The 18,528-nt window shown below is 36.6% G+C and overlaps 3 protein-coding genes across 4 annotated transcripts; all 3 read right to left on the bottom strand.

The window, feature by feature from the left end:
* Positions 1 to 220: 220 nt before the first annotated feature.
* Positions 221 to 3,266, bottom strand: LOC114721073 (phosphatidylinositol/phosphatidylcholine transfer protein SFH11). Of its 2 annotated transcripts, XM_028906887.1 has the most exons (12): positions 3,057 to 3,073; positions 2,557 to 2,965; positions 2,368 to 2,467; positions 1,901 to 2,167; positions 1,678 to 1,755; positions 1,409 to 1,510; positions 1,257 to 1,306; positions 1,058 to 1,166; positions 887 to 952; positions 648 to 770; positions 517 to 558; positions 221 to 446 (listed from the first exon to the last, which is right to left on the bottom strand). In XM_028906887.1, the coding sequence occupies exons 1-12, from the start codon at positions 3,070 to 3,072 to the stop codon at positions 402 to 404; spliced, it is 1,407 nt and encodes a 468-aa protein (XP_028762720.1). In that variant the 5' UTR covers position 3,073; the 3' UTR covers positions 221 to 401. The 2 variants fall into 2 exon arrangements, with proteins under 2 accessions (XP_028762720.1, XP_028762719.1); XM_028906886.1 differs by having other exon boundaries at positions 2,557 to 3,266.
* Positions 3,267 to 9,678: 6,412 nt separating this feature from the next.
* LOC114721082 (probable aspartyl protease At4g16563) lies at positions 9,679 to 11,819 on the bottom strand. Its single transcript, XM_028906899.1, has one exon. It carries the CDS (start codon positions 11,464 to 11,466, stop codon positions 10,006 to 10,008), a length of 1,461 nt encoding a protein of 486 aa, XP_028762732.1. The 5' UTR covers positions 11,467 to 11,819; the 3' UTR covers positions 9,679 to 10,005.
* A 2,914-nt stretch (positions 11,820 to 14,733) lies between these two features.
* LOC114720970 (bifunctional adenosine 5'-phosphosulfate phosphorylase/adenylylsulfatase HINT4) lies at positions 14,734 to 17,682 on the bottom strand. The gene is made up of 6 exons (XM_028906719.1): positions 17,517 to 17,682; positions 17,300 to 17,346; positions 16,321 to 16,397; positions 16,159 to 16,225; positions 15,423 to 15,500; positions 14,734 to 15,296 (listed from the first exon to the last, which is right to left on the bottom strand). Exons 1-6 carry the CDS (start codon positions 17,679 to 17,681, stop codon positions 15,200 to 15,202), a joined length of 531 nt encoding a protein of 176 aa, XP_028762552.1. The 5' UTR covers position 17,682; the 3' UTR covers positions 14,734 to 15,199.
* Positions 17,683 to 18,528: the final 846 nt, after the last annotated feature.

Below are 18,528 nucleotides of genomic sequence, written 5' to 3'. Positions count from 1 at the left end.
CTGGTGAAACGGTTCGGAACATCAATCAGATCACCTTTTACGAGAGAATAGCAGAGAAGAGAAATCAAGTTCTACATTGTGTTTTTAATGATTTCCCGAATGGGAAGAATACATGCCATTTTAGTCTTAGTGCATCATTTGGGAACCGTGTTTGAACAGATGAGTCCGTTCAATAACATAATATGGCTTATCAAAAGCCTCAAGATGACTCTTTTCGACGGCATCACGAATAAATTTCCTTTCCGGGAAGTAACAATTATTCGGTATAAGGAGGGTTTAGTCGTGTACAGAGTATTCCGCTGTGGTGGAAAAGAGTAAATTGATCTTCTTCTTCTCTTTTTTTCTTTTTTTTTAATCTTTTTCCTCTTCACTCATTTTGAGAGGTTCACATACCCGCCCTCTCACCTTGTCGGCTTCTCTATGTGCTGTTCAAGATCTCTCAAGGCCTGCAAAGGAAAAACACATAAACAAAACAAAACAAAGGTCATTTCACACTGATAAAATCTGTAAGCTCACCATCCTGGCGTCTTCAATTGCTGCTTCAAGTGTCTTCATTTTCTGCCATGGAGAATGCCAAAAATAAAAATATGTTACTCTTTTGGGATGCCTTGTTTTCGAAAAGAGGCATCGTCTTAAGCACGACTTACAGAAGTGACATCTCCCAGGGCAGCTTCCAGCCCATTAATTTTCCGTAATGCCTCTTCATAAACAATCTCTTGTCCTATGGTCTGCCCAGCAAGGTCATCTTCATTTCCGTAGTCATTGTCAACCTGTATTTCATCAAATTCAGCCCATTTAGTAGTAAGTAACAGTGATCGTATGACATTCAGGTCCAAGAAAACAAAAACACAGAATTTATGACATTCGAAGATGAATCACTTCATGCCTTGTTGGGCACCAACGATTCTTCTAAAGCAATACCGTTGCTGATCTCTCCTCTCAGGGAAACGGCCTGCAAAGTTAAATGAAGATTCCCCTCTCAATTAAATCTTCATGACAAATAGTAAACATAAGGAAACTAATTGCGCAACAGGGATCCTCGGAGGGAAAATATGACCTGAATCATTTCTAGTATTTCTGTATCATTCCACGGCCCTTTATCACTCATCAGGCAACCTCCAGAGTCAGAACACGAGCAGTGCCCACCCAGAAAATCTGGCAAATTACTGAAAAATCAGACGACCAAATGTTCACAGTCAATAGCCTTATCGGTGTGCAGAACCGTATAGAAAAAACCTAAGGAAATTTCTTGTTACCTTGGATCGACAGCCTCAAGCAGAACATGCAGATAGTTAGCACCCAATACCTGAAACAATAACATCGAATGCTGATATACGGGCTACGAAGCGACACAAAAAGATGAATGAAGAATTGAGTATGAAGTTTGAAGGCGAATAATGACACATACTTGAATTTTTGCGAGGGTGCGTACATCTAGAAAGGCTGCCACTGCTTTCCACAGCATCCTAAATCCAGATCCGGCATTGATAATATACAGCCGATTCATTGTCTGCAACAGAACCTCATCAACATACGTTAATTAACTCAAAACTCACGATAAAAATGTTCGGAAAGCAACATTTTAAAGTTTTAAACAGCTCTAGTGAACATCGGTTCAACTCCGCTTCAAGCATTTAATCGATCTTCGTACAATGAACTGAAGTCTGATATAGATACCTCGGGATAGTAATTGCTATCAATCTTCTGAATTTCTGTAAAGAGATATCTAGCAGGCTTGGAGAAATTAGACATTCCCTGACAACAACAGAAAGAATCAACTGGATATGGACCATTACAATTCAAAATCGGTCAGAAAAGAACCATGACAATTGACAGACAAAATAGTGAAAATACTGAGCTCATAAACGCATAATTAGTCAATTGTGATTAATTTGCTTACCACTCCGTTTACATCTAAGATGGTTGTGGTGGATGCTATATGTCTTTTAGCTGCTAGTGAACATGCAGGATATCTTACATCTAGCGTTTTCTCTTGCTCTGCCACGTGATATTTGATATATCTTTCAATTGTGGTCACTTCCAGCAGTCTCTTAAGGTCTATCATCCCAATTCTTTCGATATATAGTGGTCTTCCATGCCTGTCAACTCCGTGGTATCCATGAGGATAAGATTTCTTTACTTCTGTGTACTCCGTGAAATTGAATTCCTGATTATATCCGGGCGAGAATCAGAATGCAGAGCCTTACCAGAATTAGTAATTTAAACGACGTCATGTGAAACTAAAAATCACTCATAAGCAAAATGGGGTTTCTCGTTCTCAATCAGGATGGTTTTCCTGGTAGTCTGGGAATTGAAAGCAATTCTACGAAGAAGAATAAATCATCTCATATAGATTCATATATTCACCTTATGAAGCATATCTACTCGAAATTCTGTCCGCCACTGCAGAAAACTCAGAAACATTTCTTTGGCTTTCAAGATATCGTAATCCCTCATGCGCAAAAACCTTAAAAGTGATTAATATTAAACACATGCGCCAACGAGTTAGTAAAACGACTCTGCCTTACCAAATGCATGATTAGTTAGATGACATACCGTAAAAGTGTATGATAATCATTGTGCTTTGGAGGTAAGAGACCCTCGACGAAAAGCATTTCACGGAAAGAGTCAACAATTTGCTCGTCTTTGAAATCACGAGGTCCTTCTAAAATCATTTGCATGCTTTTACTCCTCCTCAGTTTCTTTATGGACTCCCGAAACTTCAACGGGTAGGTCAGCACTGACTTGAATGATGAGGAAGAGGAAGCTTTCTTCTCTTTCACAGTGGGTAGCTCCCAAGATGTTTCAATGGGTGGATGAAGAATTTTAGTCCTGCCATCGCTAAAACCGCCAAGCCCATATTTCCGTACACCCGGAGATTCTTCTCCGGCACCTCTTGCTATGACTATATCCTTGTCTTTCGCTTTCATCAGTGACCAGATTGCGTTCTTTAACCGCGAGAATACTGAAAATATACATTTCATGCACAGTTATCTAATATGGAAATCAGTAGCAGAAATCAGATTGAGGATGCAAGGGAACAAAATTTATCTCACTACTACTAGGCAACATTATTTGCAACTAAAGAATTCAAATTCAAGATTAATGTGTTGACACCCAATTCCTAAGAAAGATAAGGCCTTTCCAAGTTCAGACGAATGCGCTTGATGAAAATTCCAAGGCAAAACAACGAGAAATTGACAGTTATAGATTGAACGTACAAGCAGAGCAGAGAGTACTGAAGAAAATATAGGAGGAGAAACGAAAGAGGGCAATTACTGAATCACGTACAAAGGAAGAGGTAGGCTTTTTGTGAAAGAGAAAAGGAGAGATGCATGAAGTGCTCGCTGGTTGGGGGGGATCCTATACCATGCTTTGCTTGTATTTCTCCAACGCGTGTTTTCTTATTCAAAAGAAACCGCCAAAACAAGAAAGGAAGTTTTGTTGTATTTGAACAAGGGATATGGTGATTAACTACCTCCTCCGTGTAACCAGTGTTTGAAAGTTTTTTCAAGTTCTTACATTTCCTGAAAAATTTATTTTCATCACAAAAATATCCTGACGATCATCCGTCATGAAGTTTGATAGTTAAATTATACAATTAATTTTTACTTTTAACGGTTTATGGCAGAAATGTTATGAAATGAAAGTTATAGGGCATATAAAAGCCAAATAGAACATACAAGTATACTTTTAGAATATTTAAGTACCTTATTCTTTTGAATGATACAGATTTCCTAGCCCTGCATGGCCGTGGGGATGGTTCTGTTTGGGCCTCTCACAATCTATGGGCCCAACTTAATTGGGCTCCAGTGTTAACTCACAGCCCATTTCAGGATACCGGCGGACAAAAAGCTAGCCCATGTCAAAGAATTGTTTTCCCACAACGGAACAAACCAAAAAGCCCAAGTCTGAGAAATGTCCCTTTGACTTTAGGATTGTTTTCTTACGTGGATTAGGGAAATCATTAAACATTCTGGGTTGTGGGGTGTTTGGATTCCTAGCATTTTTTTTACAAATCGAGATAAATTTTTTTAAGTATTTATTTTGTATACTGTAAAATTACTTTTAAAATTATAGTTTGGTTTCCATTCAAACACTCACGTTGACTAAAATGTCTTTAGCTAACATTTTTTAACATACTCTATAAGTGCTTATTAAAATTTTAAAACTACAATTATTTTAAACTAGTTAAAGCGATGCTTACAAGAATCACGGGGGATGACATTTCAGGTCCTTATAACAAAAATTTATTGATACATTAATGCTCTGAGATAAAGATCCTTTTCAGGTCAACAAAAAGAGACAAAGATCCTTTTTAAAATGGATAACCTTTTTTGTTTTTTTGCCAACTTAAAATGGATAACTATTACATACTCTCGTGTTAACTTGCCTGTTTTTATGTATAGAGGTCAAAATATTAATACTCCCTTTGGGATCCGTTTGTAATGAGAAAAATAGAGAGGAGAGGAAAAATTTTAATGAATTCAATTTTAAAAAAATGAAGAAGTAGAATTAAAATCTTTTAATGAATTTTTATTACTCTTTTATATTATTTCTTCTCTTTATTAAAATTTTAAAACCGCATTTTTTTTTAATTTTTTAAATGGAGCTTATCAAAATTTTTCCTTTTCTCTCCTTTCCTTCATTTCCCTCATATCAAACAATACCTTAATTATAGGCACAAAATGAAAATTAACCACTGCCTCTTATTCTTAATATAAAAATTAACTTCATATTCAATTTGGTCTTAATATATAAAATTCAGTTACCTTCTAATAGTTGCACATATTAAATATTTTATCAAATGATATTTCTAGCTAATACACATGATTAATAATGGTATTTTAAAAAATAAAATACTCCTCCAGTCCTTAATATAAAATCTATTTAACTAATTTGATTAGATTAAGAAAGTTAAGTAAGTTAGTTAAGTATAAGAAATATGACACATTTTTCCTAAAACACCATAATTATATTTCTTAATATCCCCTCTCCCTCTTCTACTTGATTATGGTTAAGAGAGTACCTATAGAGATAATTTAGAGAAAATTGATAAATATGAGAAATGGATCTTATATTTAGGATAAAAAATAACTCAATAATTAAATCTTATATTAAAGACCTGAGGAGTATATATGTATTACAAGTGATAATTTAACTAATTTTTTTAATTAATTTATTCAAATTAACTACTTAACTCTTATATTAAAAATTGAAGGCAGTATTTGACGGTTCTTAAGGAATAACAAGTAAATTCTCGGACTTACGGAAAACATATAATTTTTTAATTTTATCCTGCACTGAAATTAATGTCCGCAATGAAATGCCATACAGAAATTAAAAGCATGTTACTTCCAATTAAATGACTCGTGTTTCTGATTAGAGGGAGGATTCCATTAAAAAATACTCCCCCTGTTTCGGGATACGAGTCCTTTTGTAAGAAAACTTTTGTTGGTGTATTTCTTATCAGGGTTAATATAATTTTCAATACTTCAAATTTAAACTCATTTTGGTATTGGTTTTTGACATTTTAAATTTATAATTTTGGTTCTTAGAATTTAGTCTGTTAGCAAACATCAGTCCCTGACTGTTAAGTTTTGCTGAGATGGTACAAACAGTGTTAGTTTAGATGACGTGGGTTTTAATTTAGCAACGTAATCTTATTACGTGGCATGATGAGCTGACCGGACATATAGTTGAAGGCCAAAGAAGAAGAAGAAGAAAATCCTTTTCACAAAGCACGCACATGACAGGTTTGAAAAAAAGACGACAAAAATGATGCTGAAGAAGGACAAGAAAAGGGGAAGGGGCTAGGTTAGAGGAAGAGGACCGACATCACCGGAAAAGATTGATGTGGCCGTCACTAGAGCAACGGGCTTGGGGGCCGTCGAGTGAAGAACTTATACCTAGAAATCTATACAAGTCATTAGTGTTTACAGAGAATAGGCTGGATGGAAAGAACACGTTTCCTACTCATGAAAGAAATGCAAGATAATAGAGCATGCAGGATCACATTCAAAAACAAGAGGGAAACATAGAGTGTTAAGGCATATTAATTTTAACTGATGTCCAAGAATACTCTGTTTACCTTTGTTCTTTTAACAAAAAACAGAGGTAAACACCTTGGTTTTATTGAGGAAACTAGAAAGCAACATATAGGTTAAGAATCTAATACCAGGCTTTATGATTTCTCCACCATGTGTATAGGTTAAATATGTTAGCTGCAAATTGTATGAAATGATTTTTCTAAAATTAACTTCCTTTTAATAATCTCACAACTTTATTAACTCAATTATTTTTGTCCATGAATTTCCAGCGACCACCGATGACAAGTCTGTCTTAATATGACTATCAGTGAATAGCTTTGATGTCTGTGTTTTGTTGTCACTGCAAAAAATCTTCAATGAAGAAATCATCAATAACTTGACCCACAAAATTTGCGGACTCGAATCAAAAAGTCACTTTGTTGTCAGAGAAAATCTCATCTCTTCAATAAACTAGATAATTCTACTTGATGCAAATCTGAAAAATACACTAGCGTATTTCTTCTAACTCAGCCTTTCTTGCTCGGCTTGGATTTCAATGTCCAAAACTCTGGCCATATCTGCAGCGCCTTGCGTTTCTCTTTATGTGAGCAGGTTAATGACCTGTTTCCAGCATCTTCATCATTCACAAATAGAATGCCAGCGCTATAGGAACGGCTCCATCCATGAGAACTACTCATTCGGGAAGAAGCCCATGCCGATGATCACGATGGGCGTAACGTGAAGAAGCTCTTTTTTTTTTTTTGGTTCGTTTAACTATATATCCAGGCCAGCTCATTATGTCACATAATTAGGTCATGTTAACAAGTCACAAGCAATGTAATTCAAGCTCGTACCGTTTATGCCGTGTCAGCAAGACTCAACAGTCTTTTTTTTACCAAGGACTGCGTTTGTTACAATTAAATTTTAAGAACCAAAACGACAATTCTAAAATTTCAAGGACTAATATTAAAATGGGTCAAAATTTAGAGAATCAAAAATTATATTAATCAGTTTTTATTATACACTACCTTGGTCCTATTTATAAATTTTTTTTTAAACTATAAACAAGATCTTATAAATAAGATCAGAAACAGTGTTTATAAAAAAAAGTAGTGTTCGACAATACGATTATTTATTTATAATGTACTCACAATTCAACATTTAAATATATTTTTCATGTGCATCCGGCATTTTTAATTTCATTTACAATGCATTTAATACTGTAGATAAGATTATAATACTTAATATACTGAAAAAATAATATCAGGATATTACATGCATCAACAAAATAATATTATAATGCTAAATGCACTGTAAGGATACTATTTTTCTGTTTACTTATTTATGATTACAGTTATTTTTTTTATCTCCATTTTATTAACGGTGACAAAAAATTTGCTACACTAATTGTTTTTTAAAATAAAATTGTATAAATATTTTCCAAAGGCCGGGAGTATAGTGAGGTGGGAGAAGTGACCGAGTGAGTGTAAAATGTGGACAAGATTGGATACGACATACGTGCGGGCGTGCGGCGAAGTGAAGGGGAGAGGGAGTGGAGGGAGAGTGAAGAAGCGTCTAGAATGAGAATCACACGCATGGGAACAAGCGAGATAGCTGTATCCAGACCATGAAGTACGGCGCCCTGCCTCCACTTGTTCCTTCTTCAATTCCCCAACATGACGTCATCTTCTCCCTCCTCCTCTAACTCACCCGGCGCCTGCCCCCCACCCGCTCCGTCCTCCGTCCACGTCAGCACCATTTCACCATAAAGCTGCCCCGCAGGCCATGATTCCAGATTCTCGTGTACGTTCATTTGTGCACTCAAAAAGTTGAGTCCAGTTTCATTCAAATTTTGAGCCTCTGCGATGTCGGAAATATCTTTTTCTTTTTTTCAAGTTAAAAGACATATTAATAGTGCAAAATTATAGGTGGATTCAAATTTATGAAATTATCCTGGTTATTAATATAATACCTAATTATTAAATTAATTTTAATTTTAAATAGAAATTTTTTTATAATTATTAATTTTGATACTTTCTCAATCATAATCAAGTAGGAAAAGAAAGAAAAATATTGAGAAAGATGATTACGAGATTTTTAAAAAGAATTATATTTTTTCTAATTAACTAATTTACCTAGTTTTTTTAATTTAATCCAATTAATTAAATTGGTTTTATATAAAGACAAGAGAAGTGGTATTTTGTCTCTAAAGAGGCTTTTTATGTCATGAGACTAAAAAATTATTTGTTTTGAGAGAAAAATGAAAGAGGGACAAATTTTAAAGAATTTAATTTAAAATGATGCAGATGTGATTACAAAATTTGTAAAAAGAAAATAATTCTCGTGAATTTAAATGAAGCTCATATGTTGATCATGAGGTGTTGAAGTGTCGGAGTTTTTTGAATGGTTATTTAATTTAGTTTTGATGATTTTTACACAGCTCTATTCATTGCTTTGTATTCAAAAAGGCTAGAAAAAGCCCTCCATCAAAGTTTATAATTTCAATAGGGAGGGCAAGTACATAAGCCGGCATTAAATAAGGATAAGGGCAATGTAATTTTCCGCTACTATTTATAAAATAGAGAGAATAATTTTTTATCTTATTTATAAATTACTTCATTAAATTTTTAGTATGAATATACTATCTTGCCCTTTATTTATCAAAGTGTAGATAGTATTTTTTTTAAATGAGTATATATTAAATAGAAATATAATTAAAAATTGATTAATGCTCAAGTACAGCTGGATACAACACTGACTCAAAAAGTGTCCAACTCTTTGATCTTTTTAATTTTTTGATCTTTTGGAGTTAAGGTCAGGTGATTCATAAAGGAGGAGGGGGAGGAGCGTGGTCATTGAAGGCCGGAATGCTGTCCGTGAATTTCTCCGCACCCTTCCTGGGTGCCCTTTTCCCCCCACAATCTGACCAAAAGTCAAAAACTATCCGCAAAAGCAAACAACTCCACTTGTGCAATTTGCCCTCTCAAATCATACTCCCTTGACATCACTATTTTTCTTTCAAAAATAAATAATTTTTTTATATTTATCATATTAAATTCTCTAGTCATACATAATATATATTTTATTTTTAAAATATTATTATTTAATTATAAACTCATATAAAAAAAATAACACATGATCACGCATAATGAAAAACAAGTTGAGATAATAAACATAAAAAAAAAATTATATGATTCATTTTCTTTCCCTTCATTGTATTACCCATATCTTCCTCCCGTGAACATCCTCTTTGTTCCCTTTTCGTTGAAGCTTTTTTGAATTTTTGTTGCGAGAATCCTTACACATTTGTCCGGTTCCCCAGCTCATTAATCGTGTTTTATTAATGCAACATGTCAACGCTTACTTTATTTGTATTTCTTGACCGATGGGGCACGGTAAGTTCACGTCTCATTCGGATCCTCAAAATTACATAAACTGACACGAACATGACATCAAGAGCATGTCCTCCGTCGCAGTACCAGGCTGGCCCCTACCTTTTAGCCCTCGCCATCCTCAAACCTTACCTTTCCCTGCTTGCTCGTGTTTATCTTTATCTACTGTGGCTCTTTCCCCCATAACTTATTTGTCAATTTCTAATTCCATTTATTTCAAACACTACTTCCCATGACCAATCAAAATACACCACTTGTTTTTGAAACGGACGTAGCTTATTATTCACTATTTCACCTCATTAGTATTTACATCCACTTGCAATACAATAATGTTAATGAAATAACACAACTTTCGAACCATGCAAACTTCACTTTTTGCCTCCCGCATCCATCGTTCCAGACAAAGTTCCGTAGCAAAGAGCATATTTACAGAAAAAGAATACCAGAAGCTAAAGATGAAAGTATAAATTGAACCCTTCCCCAGTACAAGACGCAGCATTACTGGTTAAGCTCAGCCCATTTGCGTGTGCCCCGACCCGCTTTTGAAACCCGAGGGAACCGGAATTCCATGTCTGCGGCGCACACTAGTTGGAGTTCAGTTTGTCCCAAAGCGACGCGCATTGCCTTTTAGCGAAGCCAACGCGCTGATTTTCTAGATCATACACGACCTCGAAGCCTTGCTGTTGGTAATTCCCCAGCGTGGCCCCTGGTCCGCCGCCCGATTCTGCCTCATCTCCACCGTTCATCAACATCAAACATCCCACCCTCCTTTTCTCCCTTGCTCCATCCCCACCGTACAAGAAGTCGTGGAAGTAGTTCTTCCTAGGAAGCACCACATTGGAATTATTCCCTACAAAATGCAATGTCACGGTCGGGATTTCCACTGTCTTCTTGTCCAAGTAATAGCATGGCCCGAGCCCTGTTTTGTCCTCGACCTCACCCGCACGCTCGTGAACTCGACCAACTCGGCGGTCGAACTCAGCCACCACTGAGTTGTACAAACTCGCCGGCAACATTGTGAACGTCGTGCCTGAATCAACCACCATGCCGCCATTTCCCTCATTATCCACCCTGCTCAGCGTTTTTGATGCAGGGATAGTTCTCTTCCCCACGGAGATTCCAACGAGTCCGACACAGTAAAAATACGGATGCTTGGGATTTTCAAGCATCGATGTGTACACAAATTCATTGGCCTCACTATCTATCCTCTCTTTCTCGTCGGAACGGCCGATAATGAGTGGGCTCGGACGGCGAACGCGTTGTTGATCAAACGAATGTGAGACCAAGCAGTAAGAAAATTGGTTACCCAGCTGAGGAGAGAAGCTGGCTAGCTGTGCAGGCAACGAAAGCAAGCCACGGCCGAAACCAGCAACCCCTGTGGGCTCGCCAAGAGTGGTGTGCGCGCACCCAAATGTAAAGTTTTTCAGAAACAGAGCACCGGAGGATGGTGAGACTGCGAGGCTATCGCGATAGAGGCGAGCGATTAAGCTTCCATCGGCGTAAGCGTAGTAAAATGGCGGGCATGAATAAGAAGAACAATCGGAGGTCTCGATGTTCTCCAATGGGCATCGAGCCATCGCGCAGAGATCAGAGGAGGAGGCAGAGGTATGAGCAGCCGAACATGCAGGTGATTTGCATGAAACGGCGACGCTTCGGGAGATGTTTGGTGGTCTGGTGTGGAGCGAAGGGTTGGGTTTGCCTTCACAGAGTATACACTCGAAAGGAGCACAAGGGAACCAAACAAGGTCACTTCCGGTGTCCATATAGAGAGTGATGGGTTGGGGAGGCTGAGATCCCAGGTTAAAGGAAAGAGTATAATCACTTCCGGGAGATAGCGGAAGAGAGAAATGGCGGTGGTGGAGACGGCGTTGGTGGTGAAAGCGAGCGGCGGAGCGAGCGGAGGTGGACTTGAGGAGGTGGTGAGTACTGTTAAATTGAGTGGGGGAGATGGAGTGTCTTAGAGGCAAAAGAAGCATTCCTGATGCATAAAATGATGAGCATGAAATACAGAACATGAATAAGAGAAACAGAGCAGAGGAATCCATAAGTAAAAAAAAACAGAGGAATGGGTTGGAATCAGAGAATAGGATAAAGAGAGAGATGACAAGTTTTCAAATTTCAGAGATGGCTATGAGAGGAAAGCAAATGAGGCTTATAAGGAGAAGTGAGGGGGGCGATGGTGGGCGCATTTGAGGACAACGTTTTCGTCGTGAAAGTAAAAGTAAGAAAGGTGATCATCATTACGAATTTAATTCAAATTGGCCTGTTAATGAATGAAGTCTGAGGAAAGTGTAAGGAAGGTGGGTAGCACTAAATTTTGATTTGCCTGCTAAGCAAAGAACACCTTCATTCACAACACCCTGATGACTCATCGCTGCATCTTCGGCCCGTTTTTCTCCTTCATTAATTTCCCTTTTGAACTTCTGATGCTTGATGCTTGAGTAAGGAATCTTTATTAATTTTTATTATTAAGTTCCAGCACTGTTAATATATACTTCCAAACAACATTTAAGGCTGCTAGCTGTTGAAAACAGAAGTGCAGGCATATATCCTACCAAAAGAAACAAAACAACAAAAAACAAAAGAAGTCAGGCACAGAGTTAGCTTGAGTATTGAGAAAACACTCATGTTGGAATTGACTAGTAAAGGAATGGCCTTTAGGATTACCCTGGAGGAGTGGTGAATTTTTTTTTTTAACCTAAAGCCATTTCTTGAATACTCTGTATGGCGAAACCACTTGTAAAAATGTGGGTAAGTTCAGTGGTTTTGGGTTTGGCGGCCCCCTTATCAATCTCTATAGATATTTTAAACACGAGTTGCAATGGATTAAATATTAAAATATATCTACATCAATGTTCAGGCCAGGGAGAAAAATGAAAAGCCATCTGCATCAAAGGGCAAGTCAAGCCAATGTATATTTAGCCAGCCGGATTATGATCAATTATTTTGGCGTGTCAGACTAACAAAGGACCCTTACTAGTCAAAAGGATTGTTTTTCCGAGATGACTACTTTGTGGAGTCTAAGTTAAATTGACTTGATGGGTACCATTCTGGCAAGGACACTGAACTGTTACTGCAATCTGTACGTAGAACAGTCTACAGGGGGAAGAGGCCAAGCTTTTTGATTATTTCATATTAAAGACTGTAATAAATTGTTAAGCATCCAAATCGAACAAAATCCACTGAACTAATTAAATTCATGTTGCAGCTGTGGTGGGTTAATAGCCAAACTAATCAAACTGCTTCATTTTATAACCAATTAGAATCAAACATAATTTAGAACGAGCTTGCTCATTGCTAGTTTTGTTTAAGAAGCTAGCAACATAAATATGCTTGAAAAAGTGTAAGAGAATAGAATACAACTATATATATAAATCGACGAGAGGGCCATACGTTAGAATAAGCCGTGGATTCCGGGCTGGTTGGTAATGGTAGGGGATAGCCAATTCAGTGGCTCATAAAAAAGGTCACCCCAATTATTGCCTCTTAACATACAAAAGAAAAATATGGGTTTTTTCCCCTTTCTTTCTGAAATTCCTTATCCTTATATATGCCTGCTGGCTCCACTAATGTTTAGCTTAGTATAGTACGCTTTGCTGTGCTTCTTTAGTGCTGGGTTTGGTACACAAAACTGGCGTAGAAGCGCTCATAATTATTCCAATTCCTATTTATTGTAATGAAATGGTCAACAAATATATATTAAAAAGCAGGGGATTGGTGTCTTTTGCAAAGGAAAGATAAAGGCATCATCTAATGAGTCCTTACCTAATGGACGGTACACCAATCCTACGAATTAAATTAGTATGAAGAGCCTGCTTCTGTCTGCCAGCATTAATGCGAATAGTTAGGAAGGATATGAGGATCTTATGCAACAAATATTGGTATTAGTATAATGCTTCCAAATGTGTTGTAGGCCATCCCCAGAAAGAAGATGAAAAGATATATTCGTCCAGAAGGCTCCAATCATTCAATTATTACTTGTCCCATTTCTGGAACATACAGTTCATCTCCCCCATTGCAACTTCTTTTATTCATACCCACATTTAAATTGTGGACCAAATCCTACCGCTTTTTATTCTTCTATTGTAAGAGAAAACCGGGTATAAAAATTTATGCTTTGCAGAGAAGCTGAGAAATAATCTATCAACAATAGTACGGGTCTGTTTTGGCCAGAGTATAAGATGTCGTAGAGTATTAAGTAATCTCAAATGATGAATACCCTTTGTTCCGGGCTCTCAATTCAACCACGGATTGGAAAGGAACACCATATCTTTCTTCTTCCTTCTGTAAAAATATCCATGCCCCGTTGGAAACACGGGTCATCAAACGGCTATTGACGTTGACGCTGTCGTGAATTTGAAAGTGATAGAATAGAACTCTCTCTCTTTTATAACCTTTTTGTATGGATGCTTATGCTTATTGTAAAAATATCTGCGTGGCAGGACATTCAAATGGAAACTACAATTTAACCGCAAGCAACAACATATTTGAGCCATACTTAGTAATATGAAAGCGTGTAAATGAGAAGTTACAAGGTTTAGTATCATGCAACCTTAAGCCATTAGTGTCTGCCCCTTTATTTTTTTTAATCAAAAGCACTAACATATTTGAGAAGCTGGCAGATGAAGAAGGCGCAAAATACATTGTTACTTGCCCGTATAATGGACTTTCCTGGTTCTGACCAATTATTTTTCTTTTGGCCAAGACCGAATAATTTACCTTTCACAATCTCGAGTCTGGACCATATGCTGTAAACTATCCATAAATATTAACATCATAAGAATCAGTGATTCTGTAGGCTGACGAAATAAACTCGCATTAATAGCAAAAGAGTGATGGAGGACGAAGGCACTACAATCATGCCCACGAATGTGTTATAACGTAGTAATCTGCAACGCACGGCTGTAATGAAGCCATATTGACGCCCCATGTCAACGTCAATTGCTTCATATAACCCATTCTCTTCTTTTCTTCCTTGCGTCTTTCAATCGTGTCGGCGGCTACATTTTGATCAACTTTCTCTTGCCACGTCTATGTCTAATGTTTTTCAACCAGCGACACCTATGCCGCTGAATAATTTAGAGCTCAATCATTGTCTTCGTGCGAGTAATCTGCATAATAATGGACCCCAATAACTTGCATATTATTCACGCACGCCATATCTCTGACACCACTGGAAATTCCAGATTCTCCATTTCCGTAACTCTGAATTATAACAAGCAAGGAGAAACATGGAAAGAAAAGCGGCAAAATATTGAGTGGCTAGAGTAAATAGCAGGCCTTTTATCCTATTCTTTCAATTCCTTCAAGATAACCACTGGCAGGTCGCCAGCATAACACGGTGATGGTACTCAAGACATGATTACATATCTCTAATTCAGGCAACCTTGTTGCATAGAATTATACAAATGACGAGTCAAGAGAGAGGTAATTATAGACTGGCTTATAAGGTAACTACCACCGTTAAAGCATCCTTAGAGTTCCAATTTCATGCTGAATGAATACTCTAGTACACCAGTAACTTCTCTGTTTCTGTAGGCCAGGGTATTCCGTGTACGCTACATAAACAATAAGTATCTTACAATTGATTCTGCTCTGCATGTAGGATGAATATTACAATGTACCATCATCTACAGGTTTTTCAGTGTAACTTCAACCACAAACATTATTCATCAGCTGATTGAAGAGAGTTACGTTTAAAAGGGATCAAGAGTATCAGGCATCTTAAAACTATGGAAAGCCAGGATTTAATCAGTAATTGCAAGACGGTTGTAAATTTCAGGGAACAGCGGCCACAGGCTTTATCTTCTCCAGGAGCTTGTCTGCTTCAAGAAAACCAAGTGATCCCAAAGACAAGTATTTCATGCATTTCCATCTGTTTTCATTAAGGGAGCGGTAAGTATCCATGCAACAAATCGGACAAGTTTAAGCATAAAGTAACCAGAAGGATAAAGATTACTATCAAAAAAAAAAAAAAACCAGAAGGATAAAGATAGTATACCTGGGTGTATAGGGTAGTGCCAAGCAATGGAGGTGGAGGTGGTTAACAGAATTCAGTGGAGGCTGGTGAAAGCCAAATCTGTCAGAAGAACATCATTGTAATGTTTAGTCTAAGTACCGCAATCAAATATAGGTCCAATCAACCTAGTAGTTCAGACCAATGCTGTGATGTGCTGCAAATTCTTGTCCAAGTGCCTTTAGTGTGTTCATAAAGGCAACCGAATTATGAACAAATGACCTTTCAACCTTCTAAATATCTCTAGAACCCACTTTCTCTTTCTCTCCAAGTAAACTTTTCATGGGTAACCCAAAATGTTGATAGAAGATATAGCGCATAAAGAGCATATTCAATAAATAAAAAGAGATTACCCCTAAAACTTTTGTGAAATAGCCGTATTTTCTTTAACTAATTATTGACAAGATATAGCCAAATTTCTATTCCATGTTTTATACACAAGCAACTACAAGCAACCCTACGATTGTAACATAATAGAGAGTACAAACTACCCACTATACTGTTACTGAGTAGATTTGGCAGAAAATTAGACACCATCAAATGCCATTAAACAAAGTTAATGTAAAGGATAAAATTATAAAAGATTGCTTTGGAATACATTGTCAATATTTCCAATGAACAGGTGGGAGGAAACGTAGAGACTAACATCTTCGATCAGCCTGATAGTGCAAACATGAGAAGAAACAATAAGAAGCATACTTTGTGCAAAAGGAGACAGTACCTGTGCTGCTTGGCCAGAGGTGCATCTCTAAGCAATAACATTTTCCCCACGTCTGACATATGACTCACTGGATGGAGGAAGTAATCCTAACATTAGACTTGGAAGCGTCCATGAATATGCTATTTAAACACTAATAGTTGCCGCAGCCATCAGTTCCTTTACCTAAAGAATAATCTTCAACTTTTCTATGGAGATCTTTAACAGTAGGAATGTGCTCCACAGGAATAACTAAGTAATGCCTAAAAGGTTGGCCATCAAGTTAGTCACCTCAATAAAGGATAAACTATGCAAAAGCATAACAACTATTAACAAGTAAAAAACCAAACAAGGATTGAATTATTTATAAAATCTGTCAAGATAGAACCAGCACACAACGATAGTAAGCACAAATGCTGAACATCCCCAAATTTTCCATTTCACTAGTTTGTCTAAGGATATAAACATCTTTATTTGGTATAGATATTTAAATACTGAGTTAAAGTCATCCTTTTGTAATTGATGATCAAGGAAATATTCTCTTATCAATCAAGGTTAATTAGAATGCGTGTTGAGGCATTTAAGGATAAATATTATCAGGCAATAGTATGGCATCATCAAGATTAGTAATAGATCCGGCAACTTACTAACTCATACATGTGGAGACAGAGCACAAATTGAAAAAGAGTTTTTTTTCCTAATTATTCCAGCATTGTGTGAGACACAGAATTCACACAACCATAGCTACAACATACGGCCTTAGTCTCTTACTGCTGGTAATCAGACAAGAATTGGTGGCAAGGTCTCTGGCTCTCTGGGACAATTAACCGGTTTCACATATGAAGAAAAAACATTTTGACAGACAGTGTTCATCTATCGTTTAATACTCTAATCCCCTTACTTAAAACCTATTTGAGATCTTCAGTACAGCTTATTCAATTATTTAAATAATTAGATACTCTGATTACTCAGTTAAACTAGCTTTGCTATAGCTAACTGATCAGCCGATGAAAAAGAATACTTTACAAGCGCTCAATTTGAAATGATTACATTGGTTCGTGAATTTATAAAGGGGAAAAGATAAAAAATAGATGAAGACGGAACAATTACAGCCACGGAAGTCATTATGAATAAGTTAAACAAAAGAGAAGGTAAATCTCAGTACCTGAAAGCTGATGGATTGATGTCCTGAAATGCCACAACCTTGTCATCCTGCAATTACAAAATTCAATCAGAAGGGGGAAAAGTCGGAATCCCAACTGGGATGATAAAAAGGACAAGAAGACGAAAAAAAAGTCAGTTTTTATGCGGGGCATTTCACGCCATCAAACAATCAGAGAAGAATAAGAGAAAATTGCGAAAATGATGAGAGAGAGACAGACGGCGTGGAGAATAGTAGTGGATGTTGATTTGCGCGCAATGTCACAAAAAATGCAGGATGCTGCTCCTGCTCCCGCCATTATTTGCCCTAATGCTGCTTCATTACGCTTTCCCTCCTTTACGGCTGGCGGGCTGCTTCTGGCGTTGTAAGTTGTGATTATAACCATCCAAACTGAATTTTGATACTCTTGTTCCCAACTCATTCATTGAGATGCTTGTTGACTTTTCTTTTAAGAAAAACTTCATTCAATAACAGAAAGTAACTTCTCTGAAGTACTCATCCGGTTTTTAATATAGGATTCAATTATTAATTTAGTTTTGATTCTAAGACCCATTTTTTATATTTATCAATTTTTTCTAAATTATCTTTATAAATACTCCTTCAACCATAATTAAGTAGGAGAGAAAGATGTGATATTAAGAAAGATAATTATGGTATTTTAGGAAAAAACGTGTCACATTTCTTATAGTTAACTAACTTATCTAACTTCCTTAATCTAATCAAATTAGTTAAATGGGTCTTATATTAAGGATTGGAGGAGTATGTTGTTTTGTAGATTTTTGTTATCTATTTAATAACTATGTTTCATTTAAGTTGAATTTTTGTTCATTTGTTTTTGGTGAAAAAACAGTTACCCCTGGAATGTGCATTGACTCAATGGAAAACATTAATGTTTCAACCAAATTATAATTCAAGGCCAAAAAAACCAAACTATAATTCTTCATATGTATGTATGTAGATGGGCGGCTTATAAATGTTTTCAAGATTTTGTTGGCCAATAAATGTTTTTAAGATATTAATATACATGACGAATTTTTATTTATTTTCTAAGTTAACATTAAATTAATTGATAACAGCGAGCAAAATTTTTTTAAAATATTTATTTAACGCGTTAGAATTAAGAACCTGACCATTACTTTTGAGGATTTTGAAAAATAATTTGCAAAAATTCCAATAATAATAACTGTTTTAATATGCTGTGGTCATTGCATTTCATCCTTGCCATGCATTTA

This window comes from Neltuma alba, unplaced genomic scaffold (assembly GCF_004799145.2).
Source record: "Neltuma alba isolate B1F8T4 unplaced genomic scaffold, ASM479914v2 tig00012009_pilon, whole genome shotgun sequence".
NCBI lineage: Eukaryota > Viridiplantae > Streptophyta > Magnoliopsida > Fabales > Fabaceae > Neltuma > Neltuma alba.
This window is presented reverse-complemented; position numbering and strand designations above follow the sequence as displayed.